Source organism: Maylandia zebra, linkage group LG2 (genome assembly GCF_041146795.1).
Source record: "Maylandia zebra isolate NMK-2024a linkage group LG2, Mzebra_GT3a, whole genome shotgun sequence".
Lineage (NCBI taxonomy): Eukaryota > Metazoa > Chordata > Actinopteri > Cichliformes > Cichlidae > Maylandia > Maylandia zebra.
This window is the reverse complement of record NC_135168.1, coordinates 29,913,503-29,941,032: the sequence shown is the minus strand read 5'-3', so window position 1 is coordinate 29,941,032 and position 27,530 is coordinate 29,913,503. Positions and strand designations below refer to the sequence as shown.

Below are 27,530 nucleotides of genomic sequence, written 5' to 3'. Positions count from 1 at the left end.
ACTGAGGGCCCTCATCTGTGTGGCAACCACTGGATTTATCAACAGGACAACACTACAGCACACAGCGCCCGCAGGACAAGGGACTTCTTCCAGGAGAATAACATCACTCTTTTGGACCATCCTGCTTGTTCCTCTGATCTGATTGTTTTCAGGAAACTGCATGCTCAAAAAATGTTTTGTCTCACTCCCATTTCTTCTTGTTGCATGTTGAAGCTCTGCTTGGAACCGTTAAGATCCAAACATGCAATATATGATTTTATTTTATTTTTTGCCATTTTTCAAGTGCACTTAAACTTTTGATCAGGACTGTACATTGAAAAGTTCACACAAATTATCACTACTTCAAATGAAAGGTTTATATGGAAGGAGCACCAGGTGATATTCATGTCTAAACTCACTGATGTGTTGGTCTGAAAAAAAGTTATACTTTATTTTTTACCACCATTTTTTACTGAAACAATAGAGACAACCAACCATATGGGGGGATTGGTTGTCACAAAGTGTCAAAGCATCTTTAATTGTTGTTAGAATTCATTTCAAAAATGAAAAGTGTACCCATTTTGAACTGGCACCTTCATTTCCATTGTTAGTGAAGGATTTTTTGCAATTCATGCAAGAGTAAAAGGTGTGGCCCTACACAGTGCCCTTGTTTTTGGTGCCTTGTAATGTTACACAATAATAAGATAATAATGTATATTGAATTGTTTCAAATACAACTTCAAACATTGCCCATGATTCTAATTGAAATGACAAAGGAAAAAGTAGTTGAAGCATAGACCACAGAGCCACACAACAACCTTGGATTTGAGCTGGAAGCTGCTCAGCCAGCTCATGTGATAGCGCTGAAAGGACGTGAGTAAGCCAAACACACTCAAATTGAGTGTTGTTTGCTCTCCAGTAATGCCTGTGAGACACACTGACAAAAACACAACGAAACAGAAAGAGATGTGGACAAGCAGGAGATGGGAGAGAGTCAGGAACAGGCCGACTGACTGAGCATTGTGCAGTTTTGGCAGGATGGATCGATTGTTTTAAACACATGTTCAGATACACCGAACAGAAGCTCACACTGTGTATCCACGTAAGGATTGTATTACTCAGCTGTGTGGCCAGGTGTCTTTGTGGTGCACGTTAATCAGAGTAAACAGTGGTAAGCCATTAAGCTACATTACACTGCCATGAGTTCACAGAGCTTAAATGAGATGTCACACTAAGCTGGAAATTAAATATTATCATAAACAACAAAAAGTAACTTAAGACGTTTTGTTTGACAGGAAATTCACAGGTGCAGTGACAGACAGCGTTATCCAATGTCAGTGTGTCCTAAAACTCCCTCACACAAATGGAATGCAGCCCAGATTAAAAGCCTAAATCAAACCAATACATGCTGTTCACCTGTTATCAGAATCAGAATACTTTATTGATCCCTAGGGGAAAATAGAGCACAGGCTCTCACACAAAAGATGAGAATCACCATAGCAGCTTGCAGTAGAGAAAGCATACACTGTCTGTAGGAACGATGGTATCATGATCCAGCGACACATTGTGTCGTCTGTATCTGGATGAATGGAGCAGGGACTGATCAAACACATGAAGGTTAACATGTCAGGCACCTAAAACATTTTCCCATAACTGTACCATACAGGTTTGATATGCACATGTGGGCATTCCTCTTTACATGTATTTGAATATGACAATATATTAAAAGCACGCAGACAACATAGTATTGTCTAAGTCCATGCAGTATGTGCACGATCCTTTTGGACGACAACACGGAAAGAGGGTGTCGGCTGAAGTATTCTATACTTCATGACTATACTGTTTACTATATTTTATACTTCATATCCTAAACTTTTATATAGTCCCGTGTTTTTGAAAGAGACCAGGGATATCATGATACCACTGTTCTAACATGTTGTTACAGAACATATAATACTCCGAAAAAGTGAGAACTGGGAGTGATTTATTTGTTACATTACAGCGCTGTATTGTTATTGTTACTATTCCCTTTTAATAATGATGTTCAGTTAATTGTCTCTCTAATTGGCTTTTTAATCACAGTTAGCTATTAGTGTCATCAAGAGCACTCGCGAATAATCGAAATAATAATCATAAAAATAAGTCATGAGAATAAATAAATATAATACTAATTATGATAATTACTGCAATCCAACCCAGTTTTATTTATAACGCACTTTAAAATAGCCAGCACAGGACCAAAGTGCTGTACAGAAACTAAGTTAAAAACAAGAGAATAAAGGAAAACAGCAAAAATAAATCAATAAAACACATAATACATAAAAAATTAAAACAGCCATATAATAAAAAAATAAGATTAAATAGCATAGAAGGAACTAAAAACAACTAAAATAAAACGCAGCCACTTATAACATTGCTAAACACCTTGCTACCATCCTTGCTCCTCTCGTGGGGAACACCCCACACCACATCAAGAACTCCACCGACTTCACCGACAAGGTCCAGAAACTTACCCTGGATCCAGATGAAACCATGGTGTCCTTTGATGTAGTCTCTCTCTTCACTTGCATACCCACCACGGAGGCCGTGGAGACTGTCAGAAAACAACTACAAAAAGACAGCTGCTTGGAGGACAGGACCAACTTCACACCCGATCAGATTTGCACACTGTTAGACCTCTGCCTCACCACTACATATTTCAAATACAACGAAGGCTTTTACAGACAAAAACATGGCTGTGCCATGGGCTCCCCCGTGTCACCTATTGTAGCCAACCTTTACATGGAGGAAGTGGAAAGGAAGGCTCTTGGCTCTTTCAAAGGAAGAGTACCCAGCCACTGGTACAGATATGTGGACGACACCTGGGTCAAAATCAAGACACAAGAAGTGGAATCCTTCACTGCGCACATTAACGCTGTGGATAAAAACATCAAGTTCACCAGGGAAGACACAAAGGACAACTGTTTGCCTTTCCTGGACTGTGCCATGCACATTGAAGAGAACGGCAAACTCAACATCGAAGTTTACCGGAAGCCCACACACACGGACCAGTACCTCCTCTTTGACTCCCATCACCCTCTGGAACACAAACTTGGAGTAATTAGGACCCTACACCACCGGGCAGAACATGTTCCCTCTAAGCCTGAAGGAAAAAAGAAGGAACACACACATGTAAAGGAAGCACTCAAAACGTGCGGCTATCCTAAATGGGCGTTCTTAAAGTCAGCAAAGAGGCAGAGAAAAGAAGATCAGACACCAGCGAGGGAGGATAAGAAGGACAGACGCAACAACATTGTCATCCCCTATGTAGCCGGTGTATCAGAGAAACTCAGGAGAGTTTTCTCCAAGCATGACATCCCAGTGTATTTCAGACCCAGCAACACGCTCAGACAAAAACTGGTTCACCCGAAAGACAAAACGCCAAAACACAAACTTAACAATGTGGTGTATGCTGTACAGTGCAGCGAGGAATGCTCAGACCTCTACATTGGAGAGACCAAACAGCCACTTCACAAGCGCATGGCACAACACAGAAGAGCCACCTCCACAGGACAAGACTCAGCAGTCCATCTGCATCTTAAGGATAAAGGACACTCTTTCGAGGATGCCAATGTTCACATTTTGGACAGAGAGGACAGATGGTTTGAAAGAGGAGTGAAAGAAGCCATCTATGTCCACTGTGAGCGACCATCTTTGAACAGAGGTGGGGGTTTACGACACCAACTCTCTGCCATCTATAATCCAGTTTTGAGATCCCTTCCCAGACGCCTTAACGCCCACTCACATCCTGGGCCATCTGATCTCAGGAATTCGCATGATAAGGTGGGGCCAGGTTTCACAATGAACACACCCGAAACTCTGGCTGATTGGGACCCACACCCAGTTTCACACCTTGGCTCAGGCGATTAGAGGATCATCAGGGGGTCCTTTTGTCCCTCTGTGGGGGGATACTCCCACTAGGTTTATATCGGGGCTCTCCACCATTTGACCTTAGAACTGAAGAAGCTTCTCGGATGAGAGGTGAAACGTCTTCAAGCAACTTAAAGAAGTCCAGATGCTTTTCTTTGCAAGCTCCTTTGACTACGATGACCTGGATGACTGAGAACCTTCACAGACAAACTAAAATAAATCAAATCAAATCACTTTTATTGTCACATCACATGTGCAGGTACATTGGTACAGTACAGGTGAGTGAAATTCTTGTGTGCGAGCTTCACAAGCAACAGAGTTGTGCAAAATACAATAACGTAAAACAAGCAAAATATAAGAATGGCTACATCTGAAACTAATAAATATTTGTACTATATATATATGTACCATATATATATATATATATATATATATATATATATATATATATATATATATATATATATATATATATACATGCATTTCTGGATGTGTATACTAAATATTTTTCTACGTGTGTGTGTGTGTGTGTGTGTGTACACATATTTTACAAATTAAATAGATTAAACAATAAATAAATATATAAAAATATACAGAGTTGAGACATGTGCAAAACAGTGGCATTTCTGTACAGTATGGAGTGCATAATGTTAAAGTTCCAGTAGTGAAGCTGAGGTGTCTATGACGTGTTCATCAGTCTGATGGCCTGATGGAAGAAGCTGTCTCTCAGTCTGCTGGTTCGGGACCGGATGCTGCAGAACCTCCTTCCTGATGGAAGTAGTCTGAACAGTTTATGGCTGGGGTGACTGGAGTCCTTGATGATCCTCCCCGCTTTCCTCAGGCAGCGCTTCCTGTAGATGTCTTGGAGGGAGGGAAGCTCACCTCCAATTATCCGTTCAGAGCACCGCACTACTCGCTGGAGAGCTTTGCGGTTGTAGGCGGTGCTGTTGCCATACCAGGTGGTGATGCATCCAGTGAGGATGCTCTCAATGGCACAGTGATAGAAGGTCCTGAGGATGCGGGGGTTCATGCCAAATCTTTTCAGTCTCCTGAGAAAGAAGAGGCGCTGCTGCGCCTTCTTCACTGTTTTGTTTGTGTGTACTGACCACGTAAGATCCTCAGCCAGATGTACACCAAGGAACCGGAAGCTGCTCACTCTCTCCACAGCAGCGCCGTTGATGGTGATGGGGGCGTGCACTTCTCTGCACCTCCGGAAGTCCACTATCAACTCCTTTGTCTTTGCGACGTTGAGGGTGAGATGGTAAACACAGAAAAAAGCTGTTGCTTGGGGGAGCTCGCGACGAGGCTGCCATACTCGGCGCCATCTTGTTTCTTCAGAAACTGCAACTACAACTAAAACCAACATCTCACATGGTGTCAAAGGCAGTACAGAGGTGGGCTTTCAGGAGTGATTTAAAAAACAGGCAGCAAAGAGGTCTGTCTAATCTCTAAAGGCAGATCGCTCCATGGTTTTGGAATTGCTACAGCATGGTCTCCACTAAGTTTGCGCTTTGGCGAGTTCACCATCAGAGACCTGTACCTACAGTTGCATGCTTTTTTGAGGTCAAACCAGTATGCCCCTATCCTCCTCCTGCCGATGATGTTTTCCTCTCATGTCCCTTCATTTTTATCACCAACAACCTGCTATTACCAGACTGAGGTATCAAAAACATCCTGTGTTTGTGAACAGGTTTGACCTCTGACCTCCGCTGCAGTACCGCACACTCATGCTGAGTCAGTTAAGGAGTGGGAGAAAAGAATGCTTCTGCTTCCACTGTTGCTCCAGACTATTTGTGTGTGTGTCTGTGTTTTTGGAAGGTATTAAGTATTTGGTTACATTTCATCCTTTAATCAAGGCAAATTAAACTCTGATGTTGTAACTTTACACGCGTCCCGTCGTTGCAGCTCATGCAGGGCACTTCTGTCCCTTAGCTACACCCACAGTTAGCCTTAAATAGGTGAGTGTCATCAGCCGGATCGTTCAGGTTTGTCTCAGAAGAAGAAATAAGGGTGAAGTGAGAGCATGTGAGGGCGATTGTGTTTGTGTGTGTGTGGTAATAGGCTGTTCCTCTTGAGAACGATGCTGTCCTAAGACCACACCCCATTTTAAAGTACCCCCCCACCCTCCTCCTTCTTCAGTCCACTTGTCCTTATTTGGTCGTGCTGCCAGCTCGGCTGATGATTGGTGGAGTGAAAACTATTTTGACTGAAACACACACACGCTCGAACACACCTATATTGTTCCCAGCACCTCCCACGTGCACACAGGTACAGACATGATGTAAGGGTTTTCTCTGTACTGATTGCAGCTAAACATAAATACACAATAGCAATAAATTTAATAAGTAGTAAAGTTGTTTTCGAATGCTTGAATGAATCTTTGCCCCAAAAATTTTGTGTTAAAGGTCCAGAGCAATGTTTGAATGAGATGGAATGATACATAAATGCATATCAGACGGCATGTCTTGTCCAAACACGCAGGACAGAAAGCCTCAGTGTGCATACCTGATTCTGCAGGAATTTTAACATCTGGAACTTTCTTGTAATTATGCAGGAGGTCTATGAGGAGACACTGAAGAATGGCCAAAGCAGCATTCCAGATCTCAAATTATGACATTTAAGGAAGCAGCTTATCAGTAAGTTCAGGAAGTTGTTTTGTTATCACACACACTGAATGCATCCACACACCCCCAGCCCCCTCCCCTCCACCAACACAGCTAATTGCCATGAACTGTGTAGACCATCCGTCTTGGACAGTAAATCTAGTGCTATTATTATTATTATTATTATTATTATTATTATTATTTATTCATTTTGTAGAATCAGAAGAAGCACTTATACGTTTCAGATGCTCTTCTTCTACTATTAAAATGGTTTTGAGCGAGCATGAAACTATTTTTCATAAAAGGCAGAGCTGAAAACAATCAGGTAAAACAGCACCACCTAGTGACCAAACAATAAAAAACAAGGACAGGGTCACATTGTATTTATTTTACATCCAGAGATAATCCAGGAAAGTACAGACTCTGTATGCATTTAGAAGATGCGAGTCTACGCTGGGTCACTTGGTGTTGTGTCAGTCAGACGGCTCTCCTGCAGTCTCCAGCTCAGATAAAATAGCTCTGGAAGGGCCAGACAGACGAGATACAGTGTGTAAGCTTTAGCAGATTAAATGGGATTCAAATTCAAATTCAAATTTTATTTGTCTCACACTCTCACAGTCTCACACTCTCTCTCACACACACACAGTATGACATGGGGGTGAAATGTTTGTAGCTGTGCAATGCCCGACCATTGGGATTGGGAGCTATGATGTCATTGCTGATGTCTGAAGAAATCATTCACCAAGTGGAAAACAACAGCTCAAAATCCATCCATCTATCCATCCAATAAAAGCACTTTTTGTAATAAATCTTTTGCAAGTTTAAGCTCATAATACTGCCCCCAGTGGTAAAGGTTTACGGTGCTTGAATTTTCTAGCCACGATTAACCACATGCATGTTTGGACAGATGAGACAACGTGATGGATGCATCACTCTGGGGCTGTTTTATGGTCAGTGGAACTGATACATTTCAGCAAAGGAAACAGACTACCTTAGAAGTTTTGAGTATAACCTCCAGCCACCTTGGATGCTGAACATAACTGAATGTTTCAGCAGGGCAGTGACCCCAACCACGGGTGGAGGGATGATGTAGAACATTTGAGTTAGTCAAAATCCAGACCTCAGCCAGAATTATGCCAGGTTTACTGATCAAAACCCATAAAATCTGGTAACAGTGTAACTTGATAAGGGCAATTTAACCAAATATCCAATCTTGAGGTTTTTTTGTAATTAAATAACAAAACTATATATCTATCCAGATATCTCTCTCATGTATCCTGCTTACCTTTGCTCTTCAGTCAGCTCAAACTCAGCCAGTGCTCTCTTTGCTAGCCTCCATGTTGTTGGCAGGCAGAAGGCTGCAGACAGCTGCACCAACTGCACTGCTTTCTGGGAGTCACCGTCACTGTGGCACACTGACAGGAAGTTGTTCAAGAGCCCCTCGCTGTAGAGTAACACAGCAGGAAACAGAGTCAGAGGCAACTCAGCCAACACAAGGGTTTGTCTGTGCAGGTTCTGGATCATCAAGCTCACAGTAGCTTTGAGAGCTTGAAAAGAAGAAAGTGGATTTCTTTTGTCTTCTCTTCAAACTCTTTAATATCAGTTTTTAAATGTCCTAAATAAAGTTACACAGGTGAAGTTTTCTGCATAAAAATATAGCAATTGTTGTTCATGTGTGACATGATGAAGGAGTGTGGGCTTTGTCATTGTCATCACTCATTATGAGTCTAGTCTGAAGTGAGACTTACGAAGGAACTCTGTTCCTGGACTTGAAGAGCTGCAGCATCTCCCTGCAGAGAAAAGGTGACATTAGATTGCAGCCAAGTCAGAATACAGTAAAAGTTCTCCTCCTGACATGTGCGGCTGTCGCTCTCACCAGGCCTGTCGGGTCTTGTTAGCTCGCAGCAGCAGTGTGGTGATGTGTGAGAGGGAGGCGGCGCTCCACTCTATACTGGGCCTCAAATCAAATACACTCTTTACATCCAGAGCGCATGCTGCAAAGGACTCCTGAACCTGCAGGCAAAAGGCAGGCGAGCTCATAGAAACACACTCAGGTCGGCATTACTAACTCGCTCAACATCACTGTCCAGATGGCGAAAACTGATAACACAAATGTCGTCAGACTGACCTCAGAACTGTGTTTCTCTCTGGCCATGAGGCTGAGCAGCTCCTCCACCAGATCGGGTTTGTTATCGTGCCCGAGAGTCTTGATGTCTGAAAAAACAGGTCAATGTGACAGATCCTGACATGCAGAGGAAGGGGCTTTTTAAACAATCAATGCATTGTCTACTCTTCATCAAGATATGCACTGAACAATGCATCTTGGAACTCACCTTTCCATATAGAAGGCAGCAAGTCCAGACGGCTGTCCGTGTCCAGGGCCTGCAGCAGGTCCCTCATTCCCTGAGGGTTGGGGTAGTAGAGCTACAAACGCAGGATATAAGGAAAGGTAGTTAAAGCAAGACTGAAGGTGAAACCTATTATTTCTTTATTTTTTCCTTTATAAAGACAGAGACAGCCAAAGAATCTTCCAAAACAAATCAGGTTTTTCCCCTTTTTTTCTCAACTTAGCGCACTTGTGACCCGGAAAGAAGACAGATTATAACTGAGACATTATGTGCATATATTTAAATATCATTTACATATGCATATAATATAAGCACATGGAGCAGACGGAGAGAAGCAGATATGCACTGACCGAGGGAATGATCTGCTTGTACCATTTCAGCACCACATCAATGTGCTCCATCATGCACAGCAGGTTGAAGAAGCGACCACTGCAGAGGAGGGAGAATGGTTGTTTACCTACCCACGTTTACTGCTTATAACTGGATCAGATACAGATTCAGAGTGATTATACTGCATTACACGACCACATCATTGGAAGTTAGCAGAGGGTTCCTACTTACTAGTAAATGCTCTGCTGGAAGGAGTCTCCCAGCAGCCTCCAGTTCTCCCCGACATCTACCAAACTCTGGATTTTATATCCCAGCTCCAGATCTTTACTGTCCAAACACTGCAAGGACAAAAAGCATGCACGCGGAAACAGGTCACGCTGTATAAGCAGGGCATAGCCTCCTTTAATTATAATGTATGACTGATGTCACCACTGATCTGGGAGCTAAGAATCAAACGCTGCCATGAGACTGTCGAGACTGTAAAGCAGGACTCACTATTCTCATTGCGCTGGAGAAGAACAGAACTGGAGAGACAGAGAGAGAACACAGCATCAGTTTTACCATCCACATGTCCGCACGTTTGTTCTACCCGAACAAAAGGAAACATTTGCTAAATCTGTCGTGCGCCGTGATATACCATCGTCAGGGTCCTGGCAGGTGAAGATGCGTCCCTCCAGCTCAGCTATCACCTCCTGAAGAAGATCAGTGTTGTTCTGCGCAGAAGAGGCTGGAGAGGAAACACATGGGGTGAATGCACATTTAAAAGCATGCACCCGACAAACAGCGCAGATGCCTGTGAGGGTCACGTATGAGAGCAACTGCAGGGCTACCTGATTTGTAAAAGACTGCCAGGATGTGGTCGTAGGAGGCCAGGCTGGGAGCTGCACACACACACACACACACACACACACACACACACACACACTCAGAGAAAAAAATAAGACTTGCCTGTAAAACACCAGGTAATAAAACACGAATGGCAGTGTTACCTATCCCCAGCGCCTTCATCTCATTCAGAGTGTGCAGAGCTTGTGTTTTGGCCAAGAAGCCGCAGCGTCTCAGAGCTTTGAGGACGCTGTTGAAGGTCAACAGGCCAGGACGAACTTTCTGCTGATTCATCTGGTTCAACAGCTCCTGCAGACAAGGAGACGCCATTGTGAATATTAACTATTTGATTTGATTTGATTAACTAGGAGACCAGAAAGGGTCCAATGGAGAAGAGAGCGTGAACACGGATGACCTTTAGCTTTAAAAGGTTGGAAACGACCAAACTACCAGTGCAAAGATGGCAGTAAATACAAAACCTCTTTACCACAGGACAAATTACTTGTGTTTGTTTGCCTTTTTTTTTTTTTTTTTTTTTTTTAAATACAAAAGCATTGTGCAGCAGCGATCAATAAATCAGTGTGAAGGGTCTTACAGCAACGAGGTCCCATCGCTCATTAAATTTGTCTCGGACATCTGGAGCTGCTGAGATCAGGGCATTGAAGATGTGGACATCAGCTGAAGGGAAACGATTGGGTTATTAGTTAACAGAGTACATATATAATGTAAAATATATACAAAAATACATAATATATGGCCAAAAGTACTTGGCCACCCCATTACACCCACAGTTAAACTCTGAGTCGGGCTATAAGAGTCCTCCAGTTTTTCCATCTTCGATGAAACAACATATTTCCTTATCACCGTAAGAAGACACAAAATTCATTCAATTTAAGTTCAAGACTCATTTAAATGATGAGAAGAATAACTACACGAAAGGCCACATGATTGCTAGAAGCAATGACATGACCTCTATACAGTATTTAACCAAAGCAGTGATATTAACCAAAGCAGTGATATTAACCAAAGCAGCTCACCTGTCAGCCTGTTGTTAAGCATATCTGTGTACATGCTGAATGCCTTTGCATAGGCTCCATGCTGTGGGGACACACACGGACACACACGGACACACACACGAATATTAGGATACACTAAAATGACCCTTTCACTGCTGTTGCAATGCTGCAGGCCTGCATTTAGCCTGTGACTCTGATGCACGCCTACCTTGACCATGCCTCTGATGAGAGCAGAGTAACAGCGTGTATCCCGCTCTGGCAGCAGGTTAAAGATTCTCTCCGCATTGTTGTTTTCTTTCCAGGTGAACTTCAGGAAGTCTGAAGCTCGGCGGACCCGTGCTTTCCTTTTCTTCAGCTCCTCTCCAAATTCCTGCGGAGAAAAAACAGAGAAGTATCCTGCAGTGCTAACGTCCTTTTCACTGGAGCAGCTACTTTAATGTTACGTCAGGCGGGAACTCACTGCGTCGTCTGTCTGTGGCTCCCCATCCTGGACGGGGTCCCTGTCGCTGTAGAGACAGATAAGGTCCAGCAGGCTATGGGTTGTTTCCATGGAGACAGTAGTGCCTGAAAAAAAATTGCAAAAAAACATTTTTAAATGTGAAGCTTTGAGCTCCAAAGTAACATTCTGTAAAATGCAAAGAACTTCTGCAGACAACACCTATACTACTGATGCACACAATAGCAGAGTAAATAAGTATTTGGAGTACAGCTTTACGATATTCATGCTGTGCGTGCATGTGTGTGTGTGTGTGCGCGTGTGTTCTCACCAGCTTGCAGTAACTGATCATACATGTCAACAGCAGCTGTAACTTTCCTCAGGGTGATCCTTTCCTTCAGTGCTTCCTCACTCACCTCCTCAAGACGCAGGGATACAGTCTCTGGCATCAGACACTACACACAGACCGACACACAGACACGACAACCAATTGCTTAGTGAAAAGGAACCGCACAATACGAGAGCAGCACTACACTACATACCCACACTTCCACACACTGCTGTGTATTTCTTACGGGTATATGAGGTTCTGCAAAGTCTTTGGTGAAGAGTTTGGGGTTGTTGTTGACGATGTATTTGGCTGCAGATCTGCCGGACTCCTGAGAGAGAGAGAACAGCTTCTGCAGAGATACAATAAAGCTGGTTTATTAGGTTGCTCGCAGAGTAATGAGCAATACAGGCAAAAAACAAAGTTGTCTGCGTTACCTGATCTAAGACTCTTGAAATGAATTAAATAAAAAGAGAAACTGTCTGATGTAACTAACAGTGTCCCTAAATATACATACAAGCATAAAGACATGTTTTAACATACAAACTCAGTAGAAGTCCTGGGAGAGAGGTAAGGATCATCCTGGAATTGGTAGGGATATGCTGTGGGATCCTGCAGGGGCAAAGAAAAGGCGGTCAGTCCAAGCTAAAAATCCAGCTTCATGAATACAGTGAAAAATGTGAAGGTGCTCTCACCCTGCTGACAGTTGAAGCCAGCGCCTCCAGCACTGCCTCTCTGCTCCTGTTTGATAAAGAAAAACATGATTTTAATGCCTCATTTAAAGAACGCTTTAAACAAAAGAGCATGAGAGGCTGTAATACCCCACTTCACAGTCAGATCAGCTCATACCATGTCTTCTTCCTGGGGATGACAACGGACTCTGTCGATTCTGCAACACAATTGACGAGACGTGAAGATTAAAAATGAAAGCTTTGATGTAATAAATGCTCCTTTCAGTTCAATATTTTCCTGCTCAACTAAACTCATTGATGAAATCTAAATGCTTCCTAAATTTAACCCACTGACTAACAAACACTGAATTTATATCATTTACCTTTATTGGCTTCAGCAGCTTGCTGTCGTAGAGCTGAGGTCCAACCGAAGCCCCTGAAAGATCATTTTTGTCAGTTTAGCCAGAATGATTTTTTCCATCCTTGTTACACTTCAATCTAAAAACACGACCAGCGCTACACCTGCTTTAACTGGATGATGTATCCTCACAGGTCTGTCGGCTGAAATTAAGCGCTCCTCTATCGACACTAAAATATGTTTCACTTAACAGCGGTCTGGTTTATTTTCCACTAACGTCAACACAACAAATCACCCTAGAATTAAACTGTTAAGTGTTTGGGTTGCTTTGCTCAAGTCTGTTGTGTCACCAGCTCATATTTTCAGGCGAGAATGTAGCTGTGTAAACCTCAAGTATCTGCTCAGTTTATCAAGACACCACATATTTTCAAAAGCGCTCCGATGTTTTCAGAGACGTCTGTTACCCACTAGCTCGATATCTAGCCGGGGCAAGGCTCACTCGAGCCGTGAGAACACCGGACTCCCGGCAGATCGTTTTCAAACACACCGCTGTCTTTCGCTGCTCAGGTTAAACATGATATATAAGTCACTTAGATAACTTAAAAATGTTATTGTTGGGCCTTTTTTAGTATTTTATTTGTTCCTGAGTAAATCGGTTTGGCTGAGATTAAAGTTATAGTTTTTACACAGCTGAATAAACATCAAGCAGACAGCTGATTATCAGAAGTGTGAGATGCTCGAGAATATTCTCCGGTGTCCTGTTATATTTTAGATAGCAAGGAGTTTATTAAACTTCACTGAAACAATCTGCAAATTTCATTGAAATTTAATAAACTATCATCTTGTCTTTATTTTTAGTTAGCACAGACCTTAAACACTTAAAGCTGTAAGCTAATGATAGTTATATAAGAGCAGATGCTGCTGGTGCAATAAGCTGAACGTTTTACGTCCAATGGATGATGATCTGATTAGTCGACTAATCGCAAAAATAATCGGTGACTAGTCGACTATCAAAATAATCGTTTGTGGCAGCCCTAGTGTGTGTGTGTGTGTGTGTGTGTGTGTGTGTGTGTGTGTGGGGGGGGGGGGGGGGGGGGGGGTGTTATGAATTTTAAAAAAAAATGAAGGGGGCCTAGCAAAAAACAGTTTGGGAACCACTGCACTTCTGTCACAAATCTCCCTGACACTTGTCTCCAACCTTCCCTGTGCTCTCGTCTATTATTCTGGGTGAATTTAAATTTGCCCATCACTACCTCTGCACCTTACATCTTCACTGTTACACCTGCCTCGCTCTCATTCCCACACTTCCTGTCTAACATCAGCCGACTTTTGTGAAAAAGGAGAGAAAAAAAAAGCTTTCACGGCGGTCACATTATGTACATCTGGCATCGTCTATGAGTATTGGCCAGACAGCACATCAGTAAGGCTCTGCCACTGTTTCATCTGTGACCTGCTTGTTTGCAGAGGGTCCTCCAAGCAAACTCGGACATTTCAGCTGTTACATTCACACGTCATAGCTAACATCTCAGCAGCTTATTCAGCACCTCTAGCTCCTTGTGTCAGATATATTCTTATGTGCCGAGGATTACAAAAGGCAGTTAATGGTTGTGGAAAATGCAGGTGTGACGCTTTTTAACGTTTTAGTTACTATTTTCCTCACTAATGTAGACATTTAAGAATCCGTGCAGGTAGCTGGTTAGTTGGGGCTTCACACGTCTAGCAGCTCTCTGATGTAAACGACGTGAAGACATGACCTCCTGTCAGACGGCGCTAGCTGCTGCAGCTGTCGCACTCTTGTCGCAACAAATAAAAAACACAACATAGGAGACGAATGAATAACGCCCGTATTTAAAATAACCATTTATCAACTCGTCCTACCTGTGGCCCAACAGCTGCTCGAGGTTATATAGAATAAATCGTCCGTTTCTCTGCACAGAGTGCCCTATGTGCCTACCGGGCGCCGCCATATTGCTACAAACTGAAGGATTCTGGGAGGGACGAAACTATCTGTGCTAAGACGGAGGGGGGAGTTAAATAACAAGTAGTGACATTTTGGAGGATATAGTGCACTTTTCCCTTTCATGTAGAACAAAAAAGAATATTTATCTTTAAGTGTGGTCATTTAAACTTTAAACATGCAGCAGGTGTTGTGGAAAGTTTAGTCATACCTATTCGTGTCTCCCCTGTCGTAGAAACTTACGTGTTACGGCCCCACGTGTGAAACAGGAGGAATAGCTTCTCACTGAGCGCCATGAAGTAATCTATGTAAACGGGTAAAAAGTGCTGATAATTCCCCGCCAAAGAAGATGTTGTTCGGAAAAGAAGTGCCATGGCGGCGTTTGGAAGGCATGTCGTTTGGCATTTACTCCGCCGAAGAGATAAGGTGAGGGAGCTGGTCGGTTTTTAGCTACGCGCTAAGTGCTAGTTCAAAACAACACGCAAGAGACAGCATGATGAGAAGTTCTGGCTTTTCACAAAGCGCATTGTATGTCTTGTGGTTGCTGTGTTGTTGTTATTAATGTGTGTTCATCTGTGAAACGTGTAAGGACCTCCCGTTATAAGGTTATTACCGTTGTGCTACTTTACAGTCCAGCCTCCCAGTATGCTGTGATAAAGAACGTGTCATCGAGTAAACACAGATATGCACCTATTCGGAACAGACCCAAGAGCTGCTAGAAATTCAGTATAACTGTAGTAAAGACATAATGCATCGATAATAACGTCAAAAATGTCTGATCTGAACTTTCTTTATGTACCATGATTCAAAAATAGCCAGTGAAACCTTGTTGTGCCCCTGTCATGACTAATGTCCTCTTAATTTCCAACAAGCTGTTGTGTGAAAGCTGAGGTTTGGTTTACAAACTGGTGCATTTCTAATAATCTATGTATCTTGCGAATTTCCCTCATGCAGAAAGTTGAGTGTGAAAGCCATCACTAACTTCAGGTTCCTGGATGGTGTTGGAAATGTGGCCCCAAACGGCTTGTATGATCTGGCTCTGGGACCAGCAGACATCAAAGAGGTAAGATCTTCAGACGTGATGATGCATTTGTCACAGATTAGTCCGTACCATTTTATTTCCCATTTAGGTTTTATGCCTGTACAGCTTAAGTTTCAGGAAGTAATCCACCAAAAAGGGCTCATAATGTTCTGGAATCTGTAGATTTTGGAATAAATAATGATCAGCTGAATGTGTTGTTTTCATGTGTTCATGGTTGTGTGTTGCTGCTTTTACCCAGGTGTGTTCAACCTGCTGTCAGGATTTCAACAACTGCCCAGGCCACCTTGGACACATAGAGTTACCTCTACCTGTGTATAATCCATTGTTCTTTGATGTAAGCGTTTCACATGCACACATACACGCTTACAAAGAGTAGCAGTGTTAAGCATCTGCTTTTCCTTCCTCACCTTAATGTCTGCGCTGACCTCTCTCTTCAGAAACTCTACCTGCTGATCCGTGGCTCGTGCCTGGCGTGTCACATGCTAACATGTCCTCGAGCAGCCATGCACCTGCTGCTGAACCAGCTCAAGTTATTGGACCACGGAGCCATGCAGGAGGTCTACCAGATCGAACAAGTTCTCGGCCAGGTGGGTTCTGCACTCACGATGGCATGAAGTGCACCGACACAGGGCCAGGTGTAGTAAACGGAGCAAACTAGTTTTGACAGGTGTGGTTAGTTTTACAAGGGATTTAAAAAGAAATTAACCGAGTTTGGACTCTTGCAGCAGCTTCTCCTACGATGGGGTCTTTCACTGTTTTGTTTTTTCACTTCTGCTTCTCTGTGCTTTGTAATTATCACAGGTCAGTGTTAGTCTCTTTATGTTTGATTCATTTGACTCTGTGTGTGTGTTTGTGTTAGTACATGGAGGAGAATGTCAAAGCGACTGTCGATGAGGTCGTGCAGGTGCTGCAGGTGTTTACAGACGCCACAGTTGGAATGAACGCAGCGACTTCAGAGAACACCAAACCTGTGAGTACACACTTACAGACTCATGAAGGAATGCATGGAGATGTTTTGTGAATGAAATAAAACCGCACGTAAATCAGATTGCGATGTGCATTTGTGTCAGCTGTGCAGTTTTTCTGTTTATTTGGCATGTGTGTGTGTGTGTGTGTGTGTGTGTGTGTGTGTTTCAGATTAAGCACTTGGTTGAGAAGAAAGGCAGTTTGATTAACGACTTCTGGAAGATCCATATGAAAACCAGGAAGTGTCCTCACTGCGGGTAACTCGATGGAATGCACACATCTGTCACTGATATTCATCCTGTTTATGATTTCAGCAAATAGTGTCTTTACTGGATGTCAGTGTTGAAAAGTGTTGCTCTAAAGTCGTCTTCAAGTCAAAGTTTAATCATCCCTCGCTGTAATGTAATACATGATAATGGAGAGGTTTATACTTACATATAAACAATATATTCTCCCTTATTGTGACGTAGGGACGACCGTGGCTCAGGGGGTTGGGAATTGCATCTGTAATCGGAAGGTTGCCGGTTCGAACCCCGGCTTGGACGGTCTCGGTCGTTGTGTCCTTGGGCAAGACACTTTACCCTACTTGCCTACTGGTGTTGGCCAGAGGGGCCGATGGCGCGATATGGCAGCCTCGCTTCTGTCAGCCTGCCCCAGGGCAGCTGTGGCTACAACTGTAGCTGCCTCCACCAGTGTATGAATGTGAGAGTGAATGAATAGTGGTATTGTAAAGCGCTTTGGGTGCCTTGAAAAGTGCTATATAAATCCAATCCATTATTATTATTATTATTATTATTATTATTATTATTAGTCATGCACTCTGTGTGTGTTTGTGTAGTTGTGGCAGGTCTACAGTGCGTCACGAACACAACAGTAAGCTGATTGTCACGATGCCATCAGGAGCTCAAACCAGTGACAAAACTGAAGGTGAGCAGTGTTTTCAGGAAATGCAGATAAACAGACAAAACACAGCACAGTCCGCACACGTGGCACAAAATCAAGCTGACTGTTAGCTCGACGGCTGCTGCGTAACTTGCCTTTTCTGTCATGCAGTTTCACTGCTGAACAAATGTCTGGTTAATTGTGATTTGTGGTGGACTTGATATACGTCTGTTTTAGTGGTGGCTGCACGCACCTCCTCTCACTCTGATCCATAACCATGTCTCCCTGCAGAAGATCTGCTGCGTGGAAAGAGAGTCTACATGACTGCCAGCACTGCTCGAGAGCACGTCAACAAAGTGTGGGAAAAGGAAGGTAGGCCAGAAATAAAGGCTCCAGGTTACATGTTTAAGGCTCTTCTAAGCCCCTCCCTCCAGACACACGCAGACACATTCACCCACATGTCTCTTGTGGATTAAAAGTCAACCCTGACTTTCAGCTGCATGTGAGATTTAAAGTCTTTTCTCCCAGATCAGCGTGTACTGCTTAACCTGTGATTTAGTAGGAAAAAAACCTGTGATTGGCCAAAGCGTCCCATTAAGACAAGAGGGAACTTCAGCTGCCTTTCAGCTCTGTCAAACTTCATTGTGCTGGAAGGTTGTTGTGTATTAAAATATGATGCTTATTCCAGTTTCAGTGAGGAGATTACAGCATTTCTGAGTATTTGAAGCTGGACGTTTGGTTTGGGGGTGTGTTAGAGAGCCAACATGAAAGAAGCTGCTCGTTACATATGTGTAAAATGCAATGTAACAAGTTTAAAAAAAGAGAGAGATCGCTTTGGCTTTTACTATTGTTTATTTTTGCTCTGCATTTATTAAGAACGTGCTCATGCTCTCATACAAATACATGTATAACGTGGCCAGTCATAAAAATACCTGAGTGCACACCTTACAGTCACGAAACTTTAGTGTGTGTGTGTGTGTGTGTGTGTGTGAGCAGAATTCAAAGCACTACTTGTGTTATTTCTTCAGGTTTCTTCCTCAAGTGTCTGTTCTCTGGGCTGGAGGAGTGCATGTGGTCCAAAGAAGGGGGAAGCAGTTTCTACCCTGACCTCTTCTTCCTGGAGCTGCTTGTGGTCCCGCCATGCAGGTACAACATTACACAGTTGGCACAGTAGCACCTGTTTGTTTTACACTGAAACACCTACCACTCCGACCTGTAATCTGTTACTGCTGTACGAGCAGCTTATTTTTATTCAAACACTACACTCCTCATCTCCCCCGTCAGATATCGTCCAATCAATCGCCTGGGTGACCAGATGTTTACTAACGGTCAGACAGTGAACATGCAGGCTGTCATGAAGGACTGTGACATCATAAGAAAACTCCTGGCCCTCATAGCTGGCGAGAAAATTGTCCCGGAGACAGAGGTGAGTCGGAGACGATGAAACATGAAGAGTGTAAGAAGCTGAGCAGCTGAAGCGTTTCTTCCATCCAGATTGTGATGGCAGAGTGGATGTGGTTCTTTTCAGGCTGTCGAGCAGACGGACCAGTCGTTTCTGTCCGGGATCCTGGGAGCGACTCTAACAGATAAACTGTACAACGTGTGGGTCCGCCTGCAGAGCCACGTCAACATCGTCTTTGACAGCGACATGGACAAACTGATGACAGAGAAATACCCTGGGATCAGACAGGTACCTCACTGCACACCAGCACGAGCACAGCTGACCAGGGTTTAGGCAAGTAAACCTTACAGTTTCTCACATTACGTTACAGATCCTTGAGAAGAAAGACGGATTATTTCGGAAACACATGATGGGCAAACGTGTGGACTACGCCGCAAGATCTGTCATCTGCCCAGACATGTACATAGGCACCAACGAGATAGGAATACCTATGGTACATCCCTACCTTTGTTAAAGAAGACGAGATCAAAATGGTATCAGGACTGGAGCTCAAAGTTTTCTGGCTGTTTTGTGTATCCGTGCAGGTTTTCGCCACCAAGCTGACCTACCCTCAGCCAGTCACTCCCTGGAATGTGAAGGAGCTCCGGCAGGCCGTTCTCAACGGGCCCAACGTCCACCCCGGTGCCTCCATGGTGATAAACGAGGACGGCAGGAAAACCATCCTCTCCCCTACCTGCCTCGCACAGAGGGAGGCGGTGGCCAAGGAGCTGCTGACACCCTCTCCAGGTCCACGCAAGATGCCCATGAAGATCGTAAGTCAGCTGCGTGGATTGAAACAGCAGTCAGTCACAGATTTAACGCCCTGCGTGAGCGCTCACTAGCTGCGTTTCGTCTGCTCAGGTGAATCGACACATAAAGAACGGAGATGTTTTGTTGCTCAACAGACAGCCGACTCTGCACAGACCCTCCATCCAAGCCCACTGTGCACGCATCTTACCAGGAGAGAAGGTAGCTCCGAGCTCCTCAGCCGCTGTGCTTTGTGGATTACTTTGATCTGTACTTGATCTCAACTCGATCTTCCAGGTGCTGAGGCTCCATTATGCCAACTGTAAAGCTTACAATGCTGACTTTGATGGGGATGAAATGAACGCTCACTTCCCTCAAAGTGAGCTGGGCCGAGCCGAGGCCTACACGTTAGTCAGCACTGACCAGCAGTACCTCGTCCCCAAGGTATGTGTGTGTATGCAGACAGTACACAGGATTAACACTGCAGCCCGACAGTCTCAGGGATTATAGCTGCAAAACGTTATAAACAGACTGGATTATACATGTAAGACGACCACGAATAAAAACCCTCTAAACTTCTATTATTTCTAATGGCCAGCAGGGGGAGACTCCTGCTTATGGAAATAGAGCCTCTGGTTTTAATGACTCATGTATGGAAGCCCGTTTCTGCCACAAAAATTTTAAAAAAGTATCCATAACTTGAAATTTTGAGTTGTTTTCTTGAAACTTGGCGTTAGCTCTGCCCATCAGTGATCTACCTGAATGAGGTCATTTTCTTGTTACCCGGAAGGATATGGCGCAGACTAACGTGCACTCAAAACCGGATCGCAACAAATCGGCGCTTTTGAGAGTACGTTTGCTGATATTAACGCCATGTGATTCAGCTAATAACACAAGAATTTCATCATTTGTGAAGCCACGCTGAAAATACTCAGAAATGTGTGCATTCATGACTGGCTGCAGTACTGCTAGCTTAGCATAGCATTTGTAGCCGAGGGCTTCAGCTTCTGGGTAACAAGGAAATGACGTCATTGACGTAGGTTACTGATTGGCAGCGCTAACTCGAAATTTCGAGTTACTTTTCTCAAAATTTTGAGTTAATAAGTCAAAATTTATTTACTTTTTTGAGAAAGATGAATTTGTTTTGTTTTGTTATTTTTAGTGGCAGAAACAGGCTTCCATATCCATGAGCTTAGCAATAACCTTCACTTTTACTCAAAGACGGACTGATTTAATTTTTAACGATCAAGTTGCGTAACCTTGAATGACTTTTGGATCTAAGTACATCAGGTGACCTGTATTTGTGGAGTAAGGGAAGTTGTGGCCTTAAGAGATCAAAAGTCTTTATTTAGGTGTGCATAATTATTAGGCAGCTTCTTTTGGGCCAAAACAATAAACTTAATAGACTTTAAAAAGGCAAAAAAAAAGTCTTTCAGAGGGATGCAGCATTGTTGAAATAAGATATTGGTGTGTGATCACAGAAACCCAACCCTAGTCAACACGATCACAAGAATTGTGTTGGCGTTAAAAAGACAAATTAACCGGCGAGGTGCAGGCGGGGTTCTGGTCTGGACTGGCGTTACTAAAGATGAGCTCGTTGGACCTTTTGGGGTTAAAGACTAAAACTCAACTCCCAAACCTGATTCTGGTTTTTATGCAGGACAACGCTCCATCGCGTGCATCGAAGTACTCCACTGTGAATCTGGAGTAAGGGCCTCCTTCCTCTCATGAACTACAGGTTGTACCTTCTCATTCTTCTCTCCTCAGGATGGTAAACCTTTAGCAGGCCTGATCCAGGACCACATGGTGTCAGGAACAAGGATGACAATACGAGGCTGCTTCTTCACCAAAGACCAGTACACTGAGCTGGTGTACAGAGGGCTGACTGACAAACCGGGCAGGGTGAAGTTACTTCCTCCAGCAATACTCAAACCACAGCAGCTATGGACGGGAAAACAGGTGAGCGAACGTACATTTAAGTTTTGGTTTTAATAGAAGCTTTTCAGCGTGATGCTGGAAGCTGAACGAAAGAGTTTAGTCAAAGGTCAGCGTGTTAATTATCCATCGTCTTGAACACTAATAGTAAAAATAAGGAATTCATGGCTTCAACATCTCTTGTGTGATGATTTCGGTGCTCCTCATAGGTGGTGTCGACCCTCCTGCTGAATGTGATCCCAGAGAAAGCTGTGCCTCTCAACCTGGCTGGCAAATCAAAGATTCCTAGTAAGGCGTGGATCCAGGTCCCACCACGAGCCACTCCAGGGTACCAACCCGAGAGCATGTGTGACTCTCAGGTATGTACACTCTTCGAGCCAAAAGTACTCGAATTACTCAGTTACTAAAGGAGACCAGGGATCTTGTATTTCTGATTTGGTTTGTGGCGTTGACGCTTGCTTCTCCTCTTCTTTCGAACGTCTTTGTGTTCAGGTGGTGATTCGTCAGGGGGAGCTGTTAGTTGGGGTTCTGGACAAAGCTCATTATGGCTCCTCGGCTTACGGTTTGGTGCACTGCTGCTATGAGCTGTATGGAGGGGAAACCAGCGGCAAACTGCTCAGCTGTCTGGCTCGACTCTTCACTGCATACCTGCAGCTCTACAGAGGCTTCACTCTGGGTAAGAACCCGGATACTGACCAGTGTTCTTCGTTCCTCCCCTGAACCCTGTTAGTATTACTGCAATCACACAAATGTGTCAGGTACACTGAGAGCAACCTGGAGAAAGATTCTGCACACTCGAGCTGTCCTTTGGTCAGATGAGACTAAACTAAGAAACGCTGCTGATGTTTGGAGAACGCAGGAAGAGAGAGACCACAGGGAAGCACGGTGGTGGGACTATTATGCTGCGGGGACGCTTCAGTGTGTCTGGAACTGGGAATCTCATCAAGGTGGAAGAAACCATGAAGGATGTGTGAAGATTTTGAAACACAACTTTAAGCAGTGTGTCGTCCCACATGACAACGACCTAAACACACGTCCTGGTGAAGAAAGACCTCCAGAAGTTCAAAGTGAGCGTTGCTGACTGACCTGCACAACGTCCTGACTTTAAAATCTGTCGGGTGAACCAAAGACCAGGGTCCTCGCTAGAAGGCAATTAAATCTGGAGGATCTGGAGAGGTTTGCCAGAGAAGGACAGGCTGGGGTTGCTCCAGAGACGTGCATGAGACGACTGCAGGCTGTTAGCCAGCATAAAGGATGCACAACTGCATCATCATTTTCATCCTGGTAGTTTTTGGTTTTAGGGGAAAAAATAATGTAACCATCCAGCATAAAGGGATATATTAAAAATTCCTTGCTCTGTTTACCAGCACTTGGGAAATGATTGCTAAATGCTGATGATTCACCTGTTTGTCAGTTGTGTACAAGGAACAGAAACACTAACTTTTTCCTTTGACCTGTGCCCAGGTGTGGAGGACATCCTGGTAAAACCAGGCGCCAACAAGCGGAGGAAGAAAATTATTAAGGAGTCGCTGAAGATTGGAACCAAAGTGAGTAAAGCTAATGTGGTCTTCACTGAACAGCCTGCAAGCATGAACGCACGCTCTACATTTGACACCACAGAGAGACTAAACTGCAGCTTTGTCAAATTCAGTGCTTCCTCCTTCCTGGACGCCACTGGCCAAAATGGCTGCCACAGTAAAGGTGTAGTTCATGGGCCCCATGGTGCTGGAAAATGGCCTGTGGGGATAAATATGTACTACACACAGTAATTATATTACGCTTACCTGTACACAGTCATTAAGTGTCTGTGTGTAAGGCTGTTTCCAGTTCTGCTGTGTCCACAATAACGCTTCTACAACGCTGACGTTTCAGCAGGCAGCTGGGTTTATAAATCACTGGGAAAACACGTGTTATAAGACTCGTTCGTACTGAGGACGTGCGAATGCAAACATCAGTGAAACACTGTGCTCGTAGGCTGAATGTGGGAATGACAAGAATGAGATGAAAGCAGTTCGTGGCTGTGGTGAGATGTGAGAGCCACAAAGATCAGATGAGAGGGTGTGGAATGGTCTGTAGTGTGCAGTGTGACACTGTCAGCTATAGCGGATGTGGCTAATTAATGGGGAAAAAGGAAGCTGTGTTTAGCTGTTAACCACTATAGAAACGTGCTCTTAATAAATGAATCTGTGTTATCTGCAGGGTTCCATAAAAACTGAGTTTTCTAAGGAGAGCGCTAGCAAACACGCTTTGCTTGTGAGTGAAAAACAACAGTCATTGGTGAAAAAAGAAAAAAATCACTCCTTCCCTGTTGGTGGAAAAATGTACCATGTCGACCAATCAAAAAAATGATATGGCAACATGTGGCATCTGGTTGTTTGGGAAGAGAGGGAAGCTTTAGGAGTGAGCGAAAGAGAGAGAGACAGTTTTGATACATGAGAGATTAGTGACGTTTATCGTGTTTGGAGTCTCAAGTTAGTGTGTTGTCTTGTGTAGTTAGTGTGTGGTGTAGTCGTTGTTTTGTTTTGTGTGTCAGTTCTACTAGTGAACGTCACAGTTGCTGCCTTAAAGCCACCAAAGGCAGATTGCAGCGTAAACGCTGAGTGACACAGCTGCTGTCAGACCTGCATGTTTATCCCTGTGCTGTTCTCATCTGTGTTATAGTGACACAAACTATTTTTTAGAGGTGGGAATCACCAAACATCCCACGATACGATATTATCACAATACTTAACGCACGATACGATATTATTGCAATTTTTTAAAAATATTTTGCGATATTCAGATTCTGTACATAAAGGTAAACTTTATCAATATTCATTTTATCTAATATCAAAGTCTCGCACTCAGTCTTTCTCTCATTTCAGTCAGTTTTATTGTTGACAAACTGAACGGTTTGTGCCACAGTCTAGTCCAACTTAACTGAATGCAACCATCTGGTACAATTATAGCTATTCTGAACTATGCAATATGAAAACTATGCAGCCCCTTCAGCAACTGAAGAATTTGAAAGTAAATTAAAACAAAATATAATTTTACATTAAATAAAAAAGTTTTAAACTTAATTAAAATAAAACATGTCTTAAATTAAAATAAGTAAACTGTCATGTTTATTGCTGCCAAAAAAAACACATTTGGACAGTGAAGGAACGTCAGGATTCTTGCTCAGAAAAAGGATCAACATGCTCTGAAGTCAGAGTTCCAGTCCACAAAAACTTTTTTTGTAACAAAATATCGATTTCTGCTGTCCCTGTATCGATACATTATTAGCAAAGAAAATATCACGATACTACACAATATCGATTTTTTTCCCCACCCCTACTATTTTAGGAGTTGTATAAATAGTTTTTGTGCCTTCTTATTTGATGCAGAACAGCTGATTGTTCTGTAAATAATTTTAAATGGTTATATAAAAAACGTCTGAGCCTTGGCTGTATTTTTAGGTAAATAATACCAAATAACTTTGTTGTTTGCAAAAATTTCTGTTTGCATTTCAAGTTATCAAAATGATTCGCTAAACATGTTTTTGGTTTTTACAGTCAAAAATATCACTTTCTACTCATATTTTAAATTTTGTCTGAATTTAGATAAATTGTGCTGATACAGTTTGTCAACAGGAGAAGAATATCTCTAACAAGTTGATTTGTTCACATTGTCACATCTTAATTTTCAAGTGAAATGTGCATTTTGAGTTTATACATGATGTATATAAGGCGACCGTTTCCTTTTGCAGTACCGGTATTTTTGTGTGGTTCGTTTTTCTATTTCTCAACAAAAGGTGAACGAAGGTGTTTAAGTTCACCGAGGATGGTTTGTTTTAATTTTCACATGGTCTTACTGAAGTGATGCGAATTGAAACATGCATTCTTTTTTTTCGGGGGGGGCATGTGCTGGAAAAGCTTGAAAAGGGACCTTGAAAGTGCTTAAAAAGTGCTTGAATTTGACCCTGAAAAAGGCCTATGAACCCTGTATCTGCTTCACTCACATTATGGTGATAATAATCTGCAAGTGGTTGCTGCATTAGGTGATTTCCAATAGGGGGCAGCAAAGTCTACATATTTTCAGATTGTCCACATGGTGGCTTTAAAGATTCGGTGCTTTATTATTTTTGTTTTTCCTTTTTTCTTTTTGTCATTCAGGCGCTCCAGGCTGCTTTTAATCTGCCCTCCAATGTGGACCAAGCCGAGGCTCAGAGTCGCTGGCAGGATGCTCACCTCAACCCAGACCAGAGAGACTTCATCACGGCCGACCACAAGTTCAAAGAAGTGGCAAACCAAGTCAACAATGATATCAACAAGGTAACCTGTCACTGCTGTTTCAGAGCCACGTTGTTCCTCCTTTGTTTGCTTTAAGAATAGAAGGTTTAATGGTCCAGTCACACGTCTGCGTCGTTGCAGAGGAAGCGTCTAAAGAAACTCATTTGATTTGTTTCTGAATGTGTAAAAATGTATGTCAGAAAACGTCTAATCTCATCCTGTATATCAGATCAGTTGATTTATTGTTGGGCTCTAGTGTTGTCATGATTGGTTATTGAGACTGTTTTTAACAACATTATAGATTTATCCATTTTAATTGCATCTTCTAAAGCATTAGATCGTTCCTTTCTATAACTCAGACACCCTCAGACAGGTTTCACTCCGTGTTTGGTTTAATGCAGTGTGCACGTTGTTTTGTATGCTGGTTAGGTATGTATGCCAGTTGGACTACACACCTCTTTCCCAGACAACAACCTCCAGCTGATGGTCCAATCAGGAGCCAAGGGGTCTACAGTGAACACCATGCAGGTACGGCCCTCCCCCTCGCTCTCACATTCACCTTGGCTTTCCTTTTGATTTGATAGCCAGGTGTGTTAAGCTACAGATGTCCTGACCTGTGTGTTGGTGTGTGTTTCAGATTTCCTGTCTGCTTGGTCAGATTGAGTTGGAGGGCCGTAGGCCTCCACTGATGCCCTCTGGGAAATTCTTGCCGTGCTTCCAGCCCTACGACCCTGCGCCCGGTGCTGGAGGCTTTGTTTCTGGAAGATTCCTCACAGGCATCAAACCACAGGTAACGTTTAAAAGTCACTTTTACATGATAGCTCCTTTTGTGCGGCCAGGTTAAGTTTTTTTTTTATAACGTTACTTAAGGAGGTAGACTTTGATATTTTGAACATTTAGCTGTCTTGTAGATTTAGATACATCCACACTCAAACGTTTAAGACGGCTTGAAAAATGGCAAAAAATCATATTTTCATTTTCGTACACCCCCCAAAACAGAAATCAAAAGTTGGGACATGAACTCAGTGATGAGGAGCTTCATTGTTATTATTGATCACTTCAAAAATTCGTTGCGGCATGCTTGATGTAAGCGTTTCCATGAGGTGAGCGAAGTTTCTCCAAGTGGTGAAGACGGCCGCACGAAGGGCGTCTGCTGTCTGGAACTGTCGTCCGTTTCTGTAAACTTGCCATCCATCCCCAAAGGTTCTCAGTTGGATTTAGAACACGCAGGATGGTCCAAAAGAGTGATGTTACTCTCCTGAAAGAACATTGTGTACTGTAGCATTGTCCTGTTGAAAAACACAGGCGTTACCACACAGACAAGGGTCACATAAGAGAAGAAAACTCTCTGCCACCTTTCAGTGTTGCATGTTTGGTCCAAACGGTTGATTCTGTGGCGTCCAAGGAGACGAGGCCTTTGAAGACATTTGTTTTTGAAGCCCTTCAGTCTCAGATGCCATCTGATGGTTATAGGGCTGCAGTCGGCACCAGTAACGGCCGACTG

General features: G+C 43.3%; 2 protein-coding genes and 1 non-coding gene across 4 annotated transcripts in view; 2 read left to right on the top strand and 1 right to left on the bottom strand.

Annotated features, from left to right (window-relative positions):
• Positions 1–6,859: 6,859 nt before the first annotated feature.
• Positions 6,860–14,806, bottom strand: ptcd3 (pentatricopeptide repeat domain 3). Its single transcript, XM_004563602.5, has 23 exons — positions 14,682–14,806; positions 12,829–12,881; positions 12,624–12,663; positions 12,470–12,515; positions 12,318–12,386; positions 12,022–12,126; positions 11,778–11,901; positions 11,471–11,574; positions 11,219–11,380; positions 11,032–11,092; positions 10,590–10,672; positions 10,159–10,303; positions 10,000–10,050; positions 9,807–9,896; positions 9,665–9,693; positions 9,401–9,507; positions 9,190–9,268; positions 8,825–8,915; positions 8,620–8,705; positions 8,368–8,504; positions 8,240–8,281; positions 7,777–7,935; positions 6,860–7,010 (listed from the first exon to the last, which is right to left on the bottom strand). The coding sequence occupies exons 1-23, from the start codon at positions 14,768–14,770 to the stop codon at positions 6,965–6,967; spliced, it is 1,998 nt and encodes a 665-aa protein (XP_004563659.3). The 5' UTR covers positions 14,771–14,806; the 3' UTR covers positions 6,860–6,964.
• Positions 14,807–14,840: 34 nt separating this feature from the next.
• Positions 14,841–27,530, top strand: part of polr1a (RNA polymerase I subunit A) — a 30,014-nt gene continuing 17,324 nt past the window's right edge. For both annotated transcript variants that reach the window (XM_024804211.2, XM_024804210.2), the window contains exons 1-22: positions 14,841–15,186; positions 15,715–15,823; positions 16,041–16,136; positions 16,240–16,389; positions 16,662–16,772; positions 16,940–17,025; positions 17,607–17,695; positions 17,942–18,022; positions 18,679–18,796; positions 18,935–19,076; positions 19,179–19,340; positions 19,423–19,545; positions 19,637–19,864; positions 19,953–20,060; positions 20,136–20,282; positions 21,606–21,797; positions 21,983–22,132; positions 22,266–22,449; positions 23,238–23,320; positions 25,910–26,068; positions 26,456–26,554; positions 26,664–26,816. In XM_024804211.2, the coding sequence (XP_024659979.1) occupies positions 15,110–15,186; positions 15,715–15,823; positions 16,041–16,136; positions 16,240–16,389; positions 16,662–16,772; positions 16,940–17,025; positions 17,607–17,695; positions 17,942–18,022; positions 18,679–18,796; positions 18,935–19,076; positions 19,179–19,340; positions 19,423–19,545; positions 19,637–19,864; positions 19,953–20,060; positions 20,136–20,282; positions 21,606–21,797; positions 21,983–22,132; positions 22,266–22,449; positions 23,238–23,320; positions 25,910–26,068; positions 26,456–26,554; positions 26,664–26,816 (2,847 nt within the window). In that variant the 5' untranslated portion in view covers positions 14,841–15,109. The remainder of the gene's footprint in view (positions 15,187–15,714; positions 15,824–16,040; positions 16,137–16,239; positions 16,390–16,661; positions 16,773–16,939; positions 17,026–17,606; positions 17,696–17,941; positions 18,023–18,678; positions 18,797–18,934; positions 19,077–19,178; positions 19,341–19,422; positions 19,546–19,636; positions 19,865–19,952; positions 20,061–20,135; positions 20,283–21,605; positions 21,798–21,982; positions 22,133–22,265; positions 22,450–23,237; positions 23,321–25,909; positions 26,069–26,455; positions 26,555–26,663; positions 26,817–27,530) is intronic.
• Positions 23,405–23,541, top strand: LOC111500631 (small nucleolar RNA SNORA5). Its single transcript, XR_002721185.1, has one exon. It is a non-coding gene; the product is annotated as a small nucleolar RNA SNORA5 (small nucleolar RNA).